The sequence below is a fragment of the Ahaetulla prasina genome, chromosome 5 (assembly GCF_028640845.1).
Source record: "Ahaetulla prasina isolate Xishuangbanna chromosome 5, ASM2864084v1, whole genome shotgun sequence".
Lineage (NCBI taxonomy): Eukaryota > Metazoa > Chordata > Lepidosauria > Squamata > Colubridae > Ahaetulla > Ahaetulla prasina.
Window position 1 is genome coordinate 86,442,151 of NC_080543.1, and position 18,864 is coordinate 86,461,014.

General features: G+C 36.5%; 2 protein-coding genes across 10 annotated transcripts in view; one reads left to right on the forward strand and one right to left on the reverse strand.

The window, feature by feature from the left end:
• Positions 1–18,864, forward strand: part of ARHGAP6 (Rho GTPase activating protein 6) — a 296,071-nt gene that overhangs the window by 189,286 nt on the left and 87,921 nt on the right. The window contains exon 1 of one of the 8 annotated variants that reach the window (XM_058184509.1): positions 11,854–11,958. The exons of the other annotated variants lie outside the window; for them this stretch is intronic. The gene's annotated coding sequence lies outside the window, so the exon portion shown is untranslated. Of the gene's footprint in view, positions 1–11,853; positions 11,959–18,864 lie in introns of those variants that run through there. 8 annotated transcript variants of the gene reach the window in all.
• The window catches only part of AMELX (amelogenin X-linked), a 29,501-nt gene continuing 19,716 nt past the window's right edge, over positions 9,080–18,864 (reverse strand). Inside the window, exons 5-8 of one of the 2 annotated variants that reach the window (XM_058184516.1) lie at positions 14,829–14,867; positions 12,403–12,447; positions 10,401–10,799; positions 9,080–9,332 (exon numbers count right to left, since the gene is read on the reverse strand). In XM_058184516.1, coding sequence (XP_058040499.1) covers positions 9,327–9,332; positions 10,401–10,799; positions 12,403–12,447; positions 14,829–14,867 — 489 coding nt within the window. In that variant the 3' untranslated portion in view covers positions 9,080–9,326. Of the gene's footprint in view, positions 10,800–12,402; positions 12,448–14,828; positions 14,868–18,864 lie in introns of both variants that reach the window. The other variant, XM_058184515.1, reaches the window with a different exon arrangement.

The following is an 18,864-nucleotide window of genomic DNA, read 5'->3' on the forward strand; positions in this document are numbered from 1 at the left end:
ATACAGCACGGAGATGGCTTTGGTCGCGTTGGTTGATGATCTCTGGAGGGCCAGGGATAGGGGTTATTCCTCTGCCTTGGTCCTATTAGACCTCTCAGTGGCTTTTGATACCATCGACCATGGTATCCTACTGCACCGGTTGGAGGGTTTGGGAGTGGGAGGCACCGTTTATCGGTGGTTCTCCTCCTATCTCTCGGACCGTTCGCAGACGGTGTTGGCAGGGGGGCAGAGGTCGACCCCAAGGCGTCTCACTTGTGGGGTTCCGCAATGGTCGATACTCTTGCCTCTCCTGTTCAACATCTATATGAAGCCGCTGGGTGAGATCATCAGTGGTTTTGGGGGTGAGATACCAACTGTACGCTGATGACACTCAGCTGTACTTCTCCACCCCGGGCCACCCCAACGAAGCTATCGAAGTGCTGTCCCGGTGTCTGGAAGCCGTATGGGTCTGGATGGGGAGAAACAGGCTCAAGCTCAATCCCTCCAAGACGGAGTGGCTGTGGATGCCGGCACCCCGGTAGAGTCAGCTGCAGCCGCGGCTGACTGTTGGGGACGAGTTATTGGCCCCGATGGAAAGGGTACGCAACTTGGGCGTTCTCCTGGATGGGTGGCTGTCATTTGAAGATCATTTGACGGCCATCTCCAGGAGAGTTTTTTATCAGGTTCGCCTGATTTGCCAGTTGCGCCCCTTCCTTGACCGGGATGCCCTATGCACGGTCACTCATGCTCTCGTGACCTCTCGCTTGGATTACTGCAATGCTCTCTACATGGGGCTCCCCTTGAAGAGCATCCGGAGGCTCCAGCTACTTCAGAATGCAGCTGCGCGGGTGATAGAGGGAGCCGCTCGTGGCTCCCATGTGACACCACTCCTGCGCAGGCTGCACTGGCTACCTGTGGTCTTTCGGGTGCACTTCAACGTTTTGGTCACTATCTTTAAAGCGTTCCATGGCATAGGGCCGGGTTACTTACGGGACCGTCTACTGCCACCGATTGCCTCCCACCGACCCGTACGTTCTCACAGAGAGGGACTCCTTAGGGTGCCGTCGGTCAGGCAGTGTCGACTGGCGACACCCAGGGGAAGGGCCTTCTCTGTGGGGGCTCCCACCCTCTGGAATGAACTTCCCCCAGGACTCCGGCAACTTCTGGACCTTCGAACCTTTCGCCGTGAGCTGAAGACACATCTATTTATTTGCGCAGGACTGGCCTAGGATTTTAGTTTTTAATGGGGTTTTTTACTATTTTAATTATAATTTTAAATTTGGCCTAATTTAATAAGTTTTTTAAATATTGTTTTTATCCTGTATTTATTCTTGTTCTATTTTATCTGGCTGTAAACCGCCCTGTGTCCTTCGGGAGATAGGGCGGTATAAAAAATTGATTAAATAAATAAATAAATAAATAAATAAATAAATAAATATACCAGCAAAACCTCCCCCCTCCCATTACAATGGCAGCCGTAGCAAGCAAGCATCATAGGCAGAGGCTGACAGATGGCCACATTCATCACAATCAGTGCACTACAATAAGCTCATCAGCAGCCTAAGAAAAATAACTTTGTTTGCTTATTTATATCTCATCTTTGTTATTTTTATAAATAACTCAAGACCATGAACATACCTAATAAGTGTTTCATCTTATGTGTATAATAATTTTCTTTATATGAAATAATATATTTATTGGAGATATATGTATTTACTTACCAATGGTCCTTGAAGTTCTGACTGTCACAGTACTCCTGTAGACTTGTGATTGTGATTCAAGCACTTGGCAACCAACTCGCACTTAAAATGGTTGCAGTATTATGCAATCGTATGGTCACCATTTGCAACTTTCCCTGCTGGCTTTCCACAAGCAAGATCAACGGAAGCTAGTAGGAAAGTCTCAAGTTGCTCTGCAAGTCCCCCTCACTCCTCCTGCACACTATGTTGCACCTCCTTCCCTCAACCTCCCTGTGACCTGCATGAGCTTGTGCTCTCCTTCCCTTGGCGTGCCTTCATTTTCCTCAGCTTTCCTTCCCTTGTACCAACCTGTGCCTTTCTTCCCTTTGCTTTCCTGCCCAGAACCACAGCATCACCTCCCCAACTTTCATGTAGCCTATGCAGAGCCTCCCAGGCTCTCCCACCTAAACTCCCTGCAGTAGCCACATTCTTATCTGGAGCTTTTTACTTAACTGCCTGGATTGCCGTTATTATTAGGCAATGTATTACATCTGCATCACTTAGCAACATCCAATACTAATCTCAGTTGCTGTTGTAACCTGAGGACTACCTGTAGCTAACATCCATTATTGCTGCCAGTTTCAGGTGAATCAAATAACGTGTACAATATATCTCATGAAGAAAAGTTTAAAAAGAATTAATTTTTCAAAATCCCACTTTCTTGGCTTTTGTATTACCTGTCTGTATCTTATAGCCTCTATCAATTTATTGATATTTAAAAATTAGGACACAGAATGATAACACATGATGTGATCAATCTAGATCATATTAAATTATATTTTGTGGCATATTTTTAACATTAATCCAGTGTTAGAGGGATTCTGATGCATTTTCATGCAAGCAAATCATGTGGAGCCTCTTTTCTTCTTGTTTTCATTGTTGATTGCTTGCTTCTGCAAAAGTAATACAACTAATGCCCCTTTCGTGAGCTGGAAACTATTTGCAAATCTTTGTTTTTAAAGAAATAATTTATACTATAGAAAGAAAAGAGTAATGATCGTTCATAAGCATGAAAAATGAATTAGTTTAAGAAAACAAAGTATTACAAAAAATTTATAGATTAAATATGGTCCATTATGTAGAAAACAATATAATGTATTACACAGATTTATTAACCATATATTATATAGAATTATATAGCTGTAAAATAATATAACTGAATTAAATCAAGCTCATCAGCAGCCTAAGCAAAATAGCTTTGTTTATTCATTTATTTGTATCTCATCTTTGTTATTTTTATAAATAACTCAAGTCCATAAATATGCCTAATACAGCTAGCCCTCAGCTTACAACATTTCATTTAGTGACTGTTCAAAGTTACAGTGGCATTGAAAAAAAGTGACTTATGACATTTTTCATACTTACTTGCAGCATCCTTGTGGTCATGTGATCAAAATCGGGATGCTTGACAACGGGTTCATATTTATGACAGTTGCAGTGTTCCAAGGCCATATGACAATGGGGAAGCCAGATTCACTTAACAACTGTGTTACCAAATTAACAACTGCTGTTATTCACTCAACAACTGTGGCAAGAAATGTCATAAAATGGAGCAAAACTTACTTAACAAATATCTCTCTTAGCAACATAAACTTTCAGCTCAATTATAGTTGTAAGTTGAGGACTACCTGTACTCCTCCTAAATATATTGTTATAATAATTGTAATTGTATGTGTATACACAAACAGAGTACTTTGGATTTATAGCAAAAGAATTACAGGGATCTCATATTTCAGGCCAAAGCCCAGGGAGGAGACAGTGAGATCCAATTGAGTCCAGTCTTTTATTTCCTTGCATATAGTGATATATATTGGGACATATTCTAAGAGATTCTAGGATATGGTTACCTTGAATTTCCTTTCCCCGTTCACCATTTCCTTTCCCCGTTCACCGTTTCTCAGGACTGAGAAATCTTTTAATTGGCCTCCTTCTGGGAAGGCTGTGAGTTGGCAAAATATTCTCTCTCTGCTGCTGCAGTGCACATTCCATTACATCTACTACCTGTCAGCAATTTCCAGAAGCAGATGCATTTTTCCCCCAGTGTCATGCTGTTGTTACTCCAGCCCACCTCAAGGAATCTGTTTGGTTTAAAGAGTTTTCATCACGTGCTACCAATCAAATCCTGTGCACTTCCCTTCCCACATTTTATATTTATTCCCCTAGTTATTTTTTTACAAATATCTATATTACTAATTACAATAAACAAGTAAGTAGGAAAATAATAGCTTTCCTTCCCATTTCCTTGCTTCTGTTTAAATTATTATTTTTTATTTACTTCATTTGGTGGTCTTCAAAGGTTGGAATTTTATTTATCAGAGATGGCCTAGTGGACGTTGCAATGAACAGCTGTTTGTAGCAAAGGACCTCTGAGGTCCTTTCCAACTCTATGATTTGTTTATATCTATATGCTACTAAAACTGTCCTGTAACTTTCAGTTAGGCAAAATGGTGCATTATAGGGCAACAATTTTTGAATTAAAGTAAGTCAAATGGGCTAATTTAAAAATGTGTCCAACTCCTGTGAGATTGAAGTTTCAAAACTCAGCACATTGTTGCTCAGGCCAGTTGCATTGGCAAAGTTACAGCCATTGCAGCAACACTGTGCCACCTCAGTCACGTGATCTATGATTTTGATAGTCTCTGCCAGCTTCTCAGAGTCAACCGAGAAGCCAGCAGGAAATTTCTGTTGCTGCTTTTTTGCCCACGCATGGTCATTCTATTTATCTGTTTAGGTAAAGAAATGCCTCTGAAACAGTAACCCAATGTCTCATGGATTGTCTGATTATTTATTAAATTTGTGTGCATTGACTACTTGTGTGACATAATAGTCAGATAAAGAGTGTCTTTACCATAAACAATATCTTGAGAGATAATTTACAGAAAACTATACTAGATAGGTTGTCGCCTGGGTCACCCAGGATCATGCTAAACATTGGTGTTCCAGGACATCTGGTGACAAATGTGCAATAGGATTGAGGTCTGTTGCTGAGCAACCAGGGCCAGCAGTTGCAGCATTACTGGAAGAAAAGTTGCTTACTAGACAGATGTGCCACTCTTACCATAGGCAGGGGAAAAATAATGAATTTAAAGAAATCAAGTTGCCATATAGAAATAAAATCAAGAGTCTTGATGAAGAAGATGACTACAAATATTTTGAACTGACATGAAGCACATTGAAGTGAATCTATCATGAGACTGAAGAAGATCTTAGTCGAAATTCAGTGGAGGAAATACTGTCAAAGCAGCTAACTACAAACAATGGCATGATAACAATGACGCATTGGAACATCTGCAAGAAATACCATTTGCCTGCAAGGAAGAACTGGTGTGACCACAAAATAAATAATTAAAGTAATAGAAAATGACAAAGCTAAAGTGCTTTGGGAGTTTAGAATTCAAAGACACAGGTATCTGCCCCAGAATCCCAGGTTCGAATCCCAGAAGGGTATGGCTAGCTGACGAGAGCTAAATAGCTTGAAATAGATCTATACTAGTCTCCCTTTATTTCTTTGTCAGTAAATATAAAGATTTAACTCAAAGCTAGTTTGTCACGAAAGAGATTGCCTGCAAAGGAGGAGTTTTCATGTCAAATGATCTAAGTGCCAAAGCCCACTGCAACTACATAGCAAAAAAAGCTCTAAGAGTTGTAAACCTAATCTTGCGTAGCTTCTTTTCCAAAAACACCACACTACTAACCAGAGCATATAAAACATTTGCTAGACCAATTCTAGAATACAGCTCGCCTGTTTGGAACCCTCACCACATCTCTGACATCAATACAATTGAACGTGTCCAGAAATATTTTACAAGAAGAGTTCTCCATTCCTCTGAAAACAATAAAATACCTTATCCCACCAGACTCGAAATCCTAGGCTTAGAAAACTTGGAACTCCGTCGCCTTCGACAAGACCTAAGTTTAACTCACAGAATCATCTATTGTAATGTCCTTCCTGTTAAAGACTACTTCAGCTTTAATTGCAATAATACTAGAGCAACTAATAGATTTAAACTTAATGTCAACCGCTTTAATCTAGATTGCAGAAAATATGACTTCTGTAACAGAATCATCAGTGCTTGGAATACTTTACCTGACTCTGTGGTCTCTTCTCATAATCCTAAAAGCTTTAACCAAAAACTTTCTACTATTGACCTCACCCCATTCCTAAGAGGACCATAAGGGGCGTGCATAAGCGCACAAACGTGCCTACCGTTCCTGTCCTATTGTTTTTCTTTTCTTCTTCCTATATATATATATATATATGCTTATACCTCCTTATATTTACTCATATATGTGTTTATATACTACATAATCTTTTTGTATGATACCTACATATATTGTTGTGACAAAATAAAATAAATAAAATAAATAAATAAAGGCTCCTGGATTGGGGCTGAAAGGTGAAAGCAGAACCATCCCATATTTGGGTAGACCAGGTTGCCCTGATAAAAAACATATAACTCCCCAGTCTTAACAATTGTCAATATGAAAGACTAAGTCTGGACAGTGAATGTGACAGTACCTGGGGACAGCAGAATAGAAGAAAAAGAATCAGAGAAAATCTGATTTTCTCTGATGATGAAAATTGAAAAGTGATGCAAAGTTAAACAGAAACAGCTAAATCCAGTGAAATATATATTGACAAAACTACAATAAAGGAGCAGTTTGTATTTGCAACACTCCCAGTTCTCCACACTTTCAGATAATATTTTAAATCATTTTCTGAAAAAAGAGGAAAATAGGTTCCCAGTGCACAAAAGAACTTTGAACATCGTGCTGCTTTCATTAAAAGGATGGGTAGTTTCGCCTCTATGGCCTAAAGCTCTTCAAAGATCAGCATTTGATGGTAATCCTAAAATCTTGGAATGTACTTGCAAAGTACTCCCAACACTCTCTTTTGGTTCCTTTGACTGCATAGCAGAAGTAGAATAATATAAATTACAGACAGGGCTTTTTCTAGCAGAGCAGTTTTTCCATCGAGGGCTGAAACTATCCCCAGTGGAAACAAATGCTCTACTTATTTCCATTAGAGGAAATTACCACTAGAGACTTGTAGGGAAAGATTCTCTCTTTCAGTATATTTTTTCAGCAACATCTAACAATCATGAGGAATTGGGCAAGGACTATGTTTTATTGTCCTTTATCTTTTCCCTTATCTTATAATCACTGGGCTTTTTTTTCTGTTTATCTCTTGTGTTTTGATTGCATTGCCTCACTTTTGGCTGCTACTTCTCAAGTCTCTGTGAGGACCCATGAGTTCAAAGAGTGTCTTTTCAAATCTGTTTTAATTTTGGAAACATGATACCAACCAAATTGACTTTAGCCCAAACATTGTCTTTAAGCTGCATCTACCTCACAGACCTGTGTATAAATATTGGTTAATTTTTCACTTAGGAAAACTTAGGTTAATACTCACTTTAGCTAAGTGTTAACATGTATGAAAGGTTTTCAAACTTTTACATTGTGGCCCCAAAGCTGTACTGGTCTTTGGATATGGCAAGTTAACTAAATACCACAACTCAATCCAAAACAGACAATTAATTAATGTCCCCCTAGAAGCAAGTAGACTACTTTTTTTTCATGATCTCCTTTTATATCTTAAACAACATATTTATTTATTATATTACTGTATGTAAAATATTAAAGCATGTTGGTTGATGCCTTTCCTTTCTCACTTGATACTATCTAAGAACAGATTCCAGATAAGATTTTTTTTAAAGTTCGCATGCTGACAGAAACACCCCGGACATTCTTAGCTTCTGAGATCAGGTGTTTTTGGGGTAGGATGGCTGTAGGTTCGTCTTAAACATTCTTGAGGTATTTCTTCCTTTGAATTATGAAGAATCTCATCTGTGATTTTAATCTGACTAATATGGTTATTTTTCATTAGCATTTTTCTGCATTAATGTATGGCGGTGTTGATTAGGTTAACTTTTAGGAACAGTGTTATTTTAAACTTCTTGGAAGGAGATCTGCTTTTTCCATCAGCAAAAGGAAGATTTCTGGCTTGCAATCAATTGTTGCTTCATAATTAATCATTACTCCCCCTCTTTACCCAGGGTTCTCAGATAAAATACAGCGAGGAGGTGAACTTCTACCAAGTGTTTTTAAAACCTCTTCATTTTTAAATTCATTAATTTAGAGTGTATTAATGAAACTAGCATTGCATGCGCAATATTTCTATTAGAATATTTTAATTTGCAATTAACAGCTAAAGTATCTCATAATTGCAGGTTTTAAAAGTGGTTAGTAAAACTAATGAAAATTAGCAGATAGGAAATGGTAAAATTGTAAAGGTGTGCTTTTTTTTTTTAAAAAAAGGAAGAAAATAGATAAACATTTAGCTGGAGATTCTTGATTGCCTGCAACTAAGGAGAGGATAAGAATGAGGTACATCTTTGCAAGCAGCTTTTTAGGGAGAGAAAAATTAAATGCTGGCAGAGGTTAAGTATGTAAAAAGAGATACAGAAAAGGAAATCAGAGTAGTTAGCAGCATGGTCCAGAGGTTTATTTTTAATTTGGTACATAACAAGGATCTTCAAAAGTACATGTAGTCCTCCACTTACAACAGTTCATTTAGTGACCATTCAAAATTACAACAGCACTGAAAAAAGTGATTTATGACTGTTTTTCACAGTTACAACCTTTGCAGCATCCCCATGATCATGTGATCAAAATTCAGATGCTTGGTAACTGACTCGTATTTATGACTGGTGCCATTTCCCAAGATCATGTGATCACTTTTTGCTAACTTCTGACCAGCAAAGTCAATGGAAATGCCAGATTCTCTTAGCAATCGGGTTATTAACTTATTAACAGCAGTGATTCACTTAACAACTGAGGCAAGAAAGATCCTAAAATGGGGCAAAACTCACTTAACAAATGTCTCACTTACAGAAATTTTGGGCTTAATTGTTGTCATAAATCAAGGACTATTTGTATTCTAGACAGATAGATAGATAGATAGATAGATAGATAGATAGATAGATAGATAGATAGATAGATAGATAGATAGATAGATAATACACATTTGTTGACATGTAATATTAATATAAAGTATTTCATGCAGATGTTGCAGTTCTGCAAGACAGTTTATCTTGGTATTCTGTGGTTTAACAAGACAATGTTGATCTAACAGTTTTCACAACAATCTTGTTGTGAAAGATTGTTCACAACAATCTCTGTGAACAATTTTTCAAAAGATTGTTCAAAATTTTCATCTTTTTGTCTTTTAACACATAAAAACTATACTTTTGTAATCTTTTAGGCAATAAATCCCAATTATATATTTTTGGACTTTTGTAAGTCATATAAACAACAGCACAGTTTCCCCCTTTGACAGAAGAGACAATCTTCCACTATAATGATGCTATAGTACTTTATTGGTTATACTTCAAAAATCATACCTCCACAATTACTGATTTGAACAATGTTTATTTTCTTGTTTTATCTGCTTCTATCTATAATTTTATAAATCTGGATTAATAGAAACTTTTATTACTGACTGCAGAAAAACTCTGGACTCTTGAAAGCATGTAACAGTATCTAAATTATTGCTTTGCTTGCACTATTCTGGTATCTTGACTTCTTTAATCCTGGTATCTTCATTGTTTAATCCTAGAAAAAGTAAAACCAAGATAGTTATGAGAAACCTCACTGTGATAATTGGGTTTGCCAGTTCTCTTTTTTAAAAAATAAAAGCCATAAGCCATGTTCAAAGCGGCATAAGTTACAAGGTGTCTGGTCGTACCATTTATAAAGCAACAAAGTCTTGGAAATAGATACAGTTTTATACAGTTTCAAAGATAGAGTTGTGTCAGGGAAGGGGAGTTGTTTTCCTCTGAAGTGAACTAAATGACAGAATTATTTTATAGCATTTCTTTTCATTGAATTTGGCCTGGATATAATAATGCCTGGAAATCAATTGAGTTGATAAATAGAAATGTTGAATGTTATATAAGTAACTGATGTTTTTTTTGTTTTTTTTTGCTGAACCAGTTGTGACACGGAATCCAGAAAAGAGTGCGAACTATAGGTAGTCTTTACTTAATGCCCAGTCTCTTAGGGAGATCGGCCATTATGACCGATCTCCCCAGAGCTACTTATGACCCAGTTCTAGAGCTCTGATGTCTGCAATACCAGCACTACCTTGAGCATTCATGTGATTGTGTTTTGGGCATTTGACAAGCAGCTCACATTTACAGCTTTTTGCAGGGTGCTGCACTCTTGTGACCATGATTTTCAGTTTTTTTTGCTGATTAGTAGCATTTACTTCCAATTTCCAGCAAAAAAAATACTCATTGAAGAAAATTGAAGAGTTCATTTAACAACTAGTGTTTGTTTACTGATCATCATTAAAAAAGTTGTAAAATTGGATGTGGTCCACTTAATAACTGCCACAATTTACAACTGTAATTCTGGGCTCAATTATGGTTGTAAATCAAGGAGTATCTGTATTGCATAAAATCACTATGTATATATTTTGCGTGTTGACTAAGAAGTAAAAGAGATAATGTGTGTGTGCGCGCGCACATACACATACAATTTAACATATAATTTATTTTCAGAAGTATAACAAACATTTTGATGCTACCATGGTCCTTAAAAATGTTATTTTCTAATAGGGAGAAATAGTCACATAGCTACTCTTCTGGAAATTGCAATATTATAGTAAAGATTACTTACTACTTCTTCTTTCTTGGTTTTATCAGCTGGCCACGATTCAAGAGGTGTATCTGGGATAAGGGGAGGTAGTGGGTACATGGGCTGATTGCCATTCCCTGGTTGCTGAGGGTTCATTGATTGATTTGGATTTACTGGTGGTAGGGGTTGCATTGGATGCTCGCCTGCTTGTGGTTGAAGTGGATGCTGATAGTGTGGAATTAATGCATTATGCCCATTTAGTGGAACAAATGCGTTAAGGCCTGGTTGCTGCAAATGTGGGTTCTGAGGAAGCTGTTGTGGCTGCCTTTGATGGAGAGCTGGGTGTATTGCATGGACCCCATGAAAGTGAGTTGGGTGCATCATTGGTCCTGCATTATGGTGCATCCACCCTCCCATGGGCTCATAGCCGTAACGTGGATACTGAAATGAGAGAAAAAAAGATTATTCATGTGCATAGAATGTCAACTACTATAAATCATACAGCTTGATATTTTTCACAAAATACTGTTATTATACAAATATTTCTATAAATTGTATTCATGCAGCATCAAGAAAGTTAATAATTTATACAGCTATTTGAAGTATAGTGGCTGGAACAGCTATTATTATAATACAATATGAGTTGATCACATGTAATTTAACGATACCTACTAACTTCTCTATAGCAGTGATGGTTAACCTTTTTGCCATCACATGCTAGGAGCAGGTGGTGGGGGTTTGCAGGCACATGTCCATATCCATAATTCTATGTACCCCTGCACATGTGCGCGTGACTCCTCCGGCTCCTGGCACGCGATGTCCCAGGAGGCCCGTTTTTCTCTCTCACCAGGCTCCAGAGCCTTTCCAGGAGTCTGTGGATGGTAAAAACGAACTTCCCCAGCCCCCTGGAGGCCCTCTGGAGGCCAGAAATGGCCCTTTTGCCAACTTCCGGTGGGATCGGAAGGCCCGTTTTTTGCTGTCTCCAGCCTCCAGAGCCTTTCTAGGAGTCTGGGGAGGGCGAAAACGGCCTTCCCCACCCTCCCGGAGGCCCTCCGGAGGCCAGAAACAGGCCAGTGGAGGTAGTTCTCGACTTACAACAGTTACAATGGCACTGAAAAAAGTGACTTATGATCCTTTTTCAAACTTATGACTATTGTATCATCCTCTTGGTCACGTGGTTTACATTAAGTTGCTTGACATCTGACTCTCATTTATGACAGTGGGCAGTGTCTCAGGGTCATGTGATTGTCTTTTGCAACCATCTGACAAGCAAAGTCAGTGGGAAAACCAGATTCACCTAACAACTGTGTACTTCGTGAACAACTGTTAATTAAACTTAACTAATGAGGAAAGAAAAATCATAAAATGGGGCAAAACTTACTTAACAACATAAATTTTTGACTCAATTGTGGTCCAAATTGAGTGTGGTACATTGAGGACTATATTTTTTGTTTCTGGGCTATGAGCATTAGGTTGATTGCATCAGGAATACACATATGTGGACAAGGAACATGTGAAAATCAACTCCAGATTGAAGTACTTTACAATTTTGACCGGAGTTCTAATTATGGATAAGAAAACTTGAGTGCCCAAAACTAATGTGAGTAGAATCAGTTGGCCACCTATTTTGTACTGTATTGAAGACCATTTATTATTTTTATCAGGAGGAAAGGGTGAAGTAGTCCTTAAAGCAGTACCATATCAATTTTGTCAGTACTTTCCTAATCTGCAGAGAAACAGTTGGCACTATTTTACAGTTACATTTCTGGCATATCGGGGAAAAAAATTGTTTGCAGTAGTTTAAAGAAATTGTTTTAGACCTTTATGATAGAGATTATAAGAAACCTTTTTCACACGCAAATATATAAATATTTAGAATTCATGGCCTCGGGAATCACCTGAATTTTAGGACATATTAAACAAACAGAACAATGTGGAATTACGCATATCTGAGATAAACTGTATATCCCATCTCTGTCTCCATTATTGTCACTGTTCCGAATTTATGAACAGTTTCTCATAAGAGGCAAGATATCTGACATACCTGGTGTCCAATTATGCTCTGATACCATTTCAAAGGTGTCATCACCTTAGAAGATACAAAAACAAGCATAATTTGTGAAATCTAAGAAGCCTGGCTTTCATACATCATACTCAGTCAGTGTCGTTTTATTTTTTCTTATTTTGTCACAACAGTATATATAAGCATAAGCATGAAACAACTATACAACATATAAGTGTATATATAATGAAAGGAAACAATAGGACAGGAACGGTAGGCACTTTTGTACTCTTATACACACCCCTTATAGTCCTTTTAGGAATGGGGTGAGGTCAATGGTAGACAGTTTTTGGTTAAAGCTTTTGGGAGTTTGAGAAGAGACCACAGAGTCAGGTAGTGTGTTCCAAGCGTTAACAACTCTGTTACAGAAGTCATATTTTCTGCAATCAAGATTGAAGCAGTTAACCCTAACCCTAACCCTAACCCTAACCCTATTGTTGGAGTCGGCGGAGTTCTAAATTTTCTAATCCCAGGATTTCAAGTCTGATGGTATAAGGTATTTTGTTGTTTTCAGAGGAGCGGAGAACTCTTCTTGTAAAATATTTCTGGACATGTTCAATTGTATTAATGTCAGAGATGTGGCATGGGTTCCAGACAGGTGAGCTGTATTCAAGAATAGGTCTAGCTAATGTTTTGTATGCTCTGGTTAGTAGTGTAGAGTTTTTGGAAAAGAAGCTACGCAAAATTGGGTTTACAACTCTTAGAAGGTTTAGTAGTAAGGTTTTGGATAAGGATCGAGAATCTAGATTCAAGGCATTATTTTGCTATGGAAACTCACTGGCTGACCACCACTTCTTCTCATTCTGAGTTAACTCACAGAGTTGTTACTATAGGAAAATATTGGAGAAAGGAATGCTATATGCACCATCTAGAAGTAAGGCTAGATATAAATTGTTTATAACGTATGAACAATTTACAGTGATATTTTATGATTTTGGCTTAATGTGGTCTGTAAACCCAGATTGTATAAAATGTGCAATTGTTTTTAGAGTAACAAGTTTTTATTAAGAGGCATTCTTAATGCATCAAAGTATTACTTACAAATATTCCGTGCTACCTTTCTATGTCTTTAATAATATTACATGCTACAGAATTAGAGCATACAGCATATTGCCAGTATTTTATATCTACTAGTAAATTATATTTCATTTAGGTAGTTAATCGCATCATTTTCAAATAGGTAGTGGACTGCTTTTAATTAAAAGCCTATATTGTACGTGCCTAAGCATTTGGTTAATTATTTTCCTTTTGTATAAAAACAACTAAAAAGCCACCATTGCATTGCTTGAACAAAGTTTATTTATCACATTTTATTTCCATTTACAATAGCCTATGGATAAAGTGAGAGATTGTGGAAATACTGGTAATGGAAGGAATGTTAGATATAAACAACTAAGAGATAGGAGGGGAATGCATTGGTAGCTTATTCATAAACAGCATTTAATCCAGGTGGCTAAAATCTTAAGGCGTTGGAGAACTATTCAGAATGTTATTAGACACTCCACCTTAATGAACTCATTGACAAATGAACATTGGAAATCTTAGTTTCTAAGTTTCTTTATTTACTCCTAAAACTAACATACCAGTCACTTTACTGAAATATTGATATATGTAAATCTTCCTTTGATCTTACTTAGCTGATAGGTGTACAGAAATTAAATTCAGGATAAAACAAGACAGTTGGAATGTTTTTCAGAATGTTTGGAGTGTAATGCTGAGTAAATAAAACTCAAAATGACTTCAATTCCATATTCCACTGGAACTAATTAGGAACATTTTGGCGTATTGTGCCATGGGAATAACGGGAAATTCAAACGATTCTGGTTGTTGTTTTTTTATCCTAACTTTCCCCCATCCTCCAAAAAAGGAAATAATTACATGCTACCTATCATCTGACCCATAAAAAACTTGGCCTGTTCTCTATCTCTGAAAATCTACTTTCCTAAGCTCTTCAATTAACCAGTGAGTGGAAACAGCATCTCCAAATGTGTCCTCTCCAAATCCCCATGGTTTCAAACACCTTAAAAAAGCAGATTAGTGCAGTATGTCAGCCACAGTACATATGTAAATAAAATTATTTGGATTTTAGTGCTCCAAAGTTTTGTTTCAGGAGCATGGAATGCTCTGAAAGGCTGTTTTAATTCCTAGGATACTTTGAACACAGAGTGTTTAGCATATGCTTCATGAAACTTGTTTCCCAGCGTAAACAGTAAAAATTTCAGCATATGTTGTACTTGATCATTTCACCTGAAAGTAAGGTTGTATAAATTCACTGTATTCTTCCTTGCTAAAAGTTATCAAGTCAGTTGAAGAAAAACATTAGACTTAGCTCTGAGTAATCCTGTGCTCTCTAATCCTTTACAGTACATATATGAATACAAGCGAAACACAAAATTTAATTTTTTTACCTCGTAACTGAAATTGATATAACCAGGATGTTGTGGTAGCTGGAAAAAATGAGATATTTACAGTGTGAGAGAGAACCTATTCCAATTTTTAAGATATCCAACAGTAAGTATATCTGGAACTTTAGTGGGCTGAATAAATTGAGATAGCTGCATTCTTCATTTTATGAAATAATAAGCCAAATCCTATACTGCTTTAAATGTATATATGTACATGTATATACTTTAAACTAGACAACCAAGAAAGGTGAAGTTACTATCTGAAATTATATATTGGAAAAGAAAAATAATGTTCAATTATAATATTTCAAACCTGAATAAAATACATTTAAACTGAACCTTGAAATTGGAGATGAAAACTCACAAGGAGAAAGAATTCAAAGTAGGAGTCTCTATTACAACAAGGAACTATGAGGTATGGGATTCTAACAAAATTAATAATAATTTTTTGAAACATGAACAGCATAAGATGGCAGAAAGAAGTAGACAAAATTTTCTTTTATGGTTATCTGAAAAGAAAGATATATATTATATTAGAAGAAAAAGAAGTTACCATACATATAACTGAAATTTTAGAGGTAACATCAGGAAAACTGAAACCCAAATGTTGATAAAAGGATGCCAAAAACAGTTTTTTAATTATTTTTTTCTCATCTGTTCAACTAATACTTGCTTCTGAGTTAAGAAGCAAAATGATGAAAGTAATAGAGAAAGACAGATATGTTCAACTCATATTTTGACTTAGTTTTTTTTAATTACAAACTGTAATAGCTGGTTCCCAGATTCAAGTTACTGTTATGTATGGTAAATAGCTGGGTTAAACCTTCTTTATACAAGAAAAATGCAGTCTCGTAGACATGTCACAGGAACGCTATTAGAAAGAAGATCAGAAAGGTTCCACTCTTATGTACACTGGGATGTATTGGTTCCAAATGGGAATAATTCATCTCACTAAATCTTGATAAAGAGAGTTCTTAGAGAAATTTGCATGTAAAAGCATCACTTTTGGTTTAAGGCAGTTTAGGCAAGGAAGCTGATGTGAAGGTGTGTATATGTACTGTATATCAAGCAACTGTTAAGAACAAGATGAAGCAGCAAAATAAAAGCCTGAAATCAATAGAAACATGATTAAAGAATGCCTGTTTATTTTGGACAAGTTTAATCCAGCTGAATTAATTTCCAGGATAATGAAATAACTTGCTGTTGATATGGCTGAGCCTTTATGTATTTATCTTTAACAAATCCTACAGAACAGATACAGTGTGAGGTGATTGCAGGGGATGAATATTCGTAGCATTCATAGCAAGTGGAAAAAGGAGTTTCCATTTTGGTTCAGTTTAGTTATCAACAGAGTGGTTGATTTGTAATCCCCATTGAAAATGCTAAATTTCCAAAATGTAAAGATTTATCGAGAGAAGGTTTTTGAAACCAACCTTACCTTGCTTTTTGACTGTGTAATGTTTTTAGTAGATTGACGGAATGTCAAGCAAGTATTTTAGTAAATTGAGGAAATACCATTCATACTGTATTTCATAAAGTGTTTGAAAAAAGTATCATGTACATACAGGTAGTCTTCAACTTAGGACAGTTTGTTTAGTGAAGTTACTACAGCACTGGAAAAAGTGTCTTATGACCGGGTTCCACACTTATGACCATTGCAGCATTCCCATGATCACATGTTCAAAATTCAGACACTTGTCAACTGATTCATATTTGTTACAGTTGCAATGTCCTGGGACCATGTGATCACCTTTTGAGAAGCAAAGTCAATGGGGAAGCTTGATTCACTTAGCAACCATGTTACTAACTTAACAACTGAAGTTACTCACTTAACAACTGTATAAAGAAAGGTGATATGATATTCACTTAACAACTGTCTTGCTTAGCAAGAGAAATTTTGGACTTAATTGCGGTTGTAGTCGAGGAGTACCTGTATATAGTTTGTTTGAAAATAATACTTGGGGTGCCCATCAATGGTTCTTCATTGGATGGAGAGAAATATCAACTTGTGTTCCACAGGTCAAATGGGTAGACTTTAAAGATGATATGATGAATGATTTGTATGAAAATCACATGAAAGTGGACAAACTATCATTATCTTAGAAGACAAAACTAAATTTCAAAATGATCTTAATAAATTGAATAAATGGAAAAAATGAGTAAATTTAACAGACTAATTCAGAAAAAAATTAAAACATATAGAATAGGATGGGACTACTTGTCTTTGTAACTATATTCATGAAAATGATGTTGGAATAATGGTTGATTACAAGCTAAATAGTGTGATGAGCAAGAAAAATAGCAAATGTGAATTTTATCCACATTTTGGTCAGATCTTACCTCTCGTATTGCGTCTAATTCTAGATTTTAAACATTAAAAGGATTCAGACAAAAAAAAGGTTTAAAGAAGAGCAGCAAGAGTTAAAGAAGAGCAACAAGAGGGGGTTAAAAATCAAACCTTTAAAACACCTTTAAAATCAAACCTTTAAAACCTTTAAAACAGAGTGAAGGAACTAGAATTTCATGAAAAGATAAAACTGGTAGGGCTTATAATGCTTTTCAAATATTTGAAAGGATGGCACGATGAAAAATGATTAAGGCCTGTTATTTGTCATTCCAATATGTAAGACACAGAATAATAGGATTAAGTTACTAGAAGACAAATTCTAATTGAATGTTGAAAAAAAATCCTAAAAGTAGGAGAAATTTTACGATGGAATCAATTCCTCAGAGGTGATGTTCATGTGGAGATTGAACAACGTCTGCTTGGTGTGTTTTCATTGGCTTCTGCGCTGAAGAGCAGGTTGGCCTTTCCAACTAAGTGTTTGTAAAGAAATAATTTCCATGGATTTCCCCTTTATAAAATTCAATGCCCTAGTAAGAATGATTGGATAAAAAACCCTATTTTTGAAAGTTAAAACGGAAACTATTGTTGAAACTACAATAGTTATAGAAGCTAGGTATAAATCCGAAAATATATGGATATAAAGCAAAGTGTATAAAGGAAGAAATATACAGATATAACTGTAACTTGATATCAGTACTAATACTACTCCTTAGCACAGTCTTCTCAGCAGAACTCCACCGTTGATTAATTTTATCCTTTACATGCAAATATATATACTCCCCTTTTCTTCCTGAGCTTTCCAAAGACCAACATTTCTTTCTGAGATACAGTCCTAGTCTTTCTTTCTTTCTTTCTTTCTTTCTTTATTTATTTATTTATTTATTTATTCGTATTTGTATACCGCCCTATCTCCCGAAGGACTCAGGGTGGTTCACAGGCAAGTAAAAACATATATGTACAAATTAAGATAACCATTAAAAAACTTATTCTAAAAGCCAAATTATTAAAAATAGTATAAATATTAAAGCCAATTAAAACCACTATAAATTTAAAATCTAGTTCAGTCCTGCACAGATGAATAAATGTGTTTTAAGCTCGCGACGGAAGGTTCGGAGGTCCGGAAGTTGACGGAGTCCTGGGGGGACTTCTATCTGCACCCATTCTCTTGATTTGTCCCAATTTCCATCTCCCCAACTTCTGTTCATTTTAGATACTCCAGACCTTTCTGGTTTACTCTTCTGCCATTTCTAACCTTATCCCCCTTATCAACTAATAGTATTGTGACCAGTCAGGTTTTTTTGGGGGGTGGGGGGCAGCGGTGGGAGGATCAGTGAATAGTGAAGCACTGATTTCTAGATGCTATCTTTATTAGCCTAGAATAGGCTAAAATTATCTAGGGACTAAAGATGGCAGGCAATTAAGAGCTCAATCAATTTATTATTATAGCCTTAGACCAGAACAAACTAAGAGCTATTGATTCAAACAGTACTGTGTTTAATTGTAAAAACTCGATAAAACAATTTTTTTTTAAAAGTACTGAAGCTCCTGTTTGGAGCAGTTCTGGCCAGCTTAAAAAAGAGCCTATATAAAATACTGAATTTTATAAATTTGGGATGTGCAGGAAGTGTGTGGGGCACCATGTTTACTATTCCCAAATTTGGTAAAAGATGTTAAACCTGGGCATTCATTGTA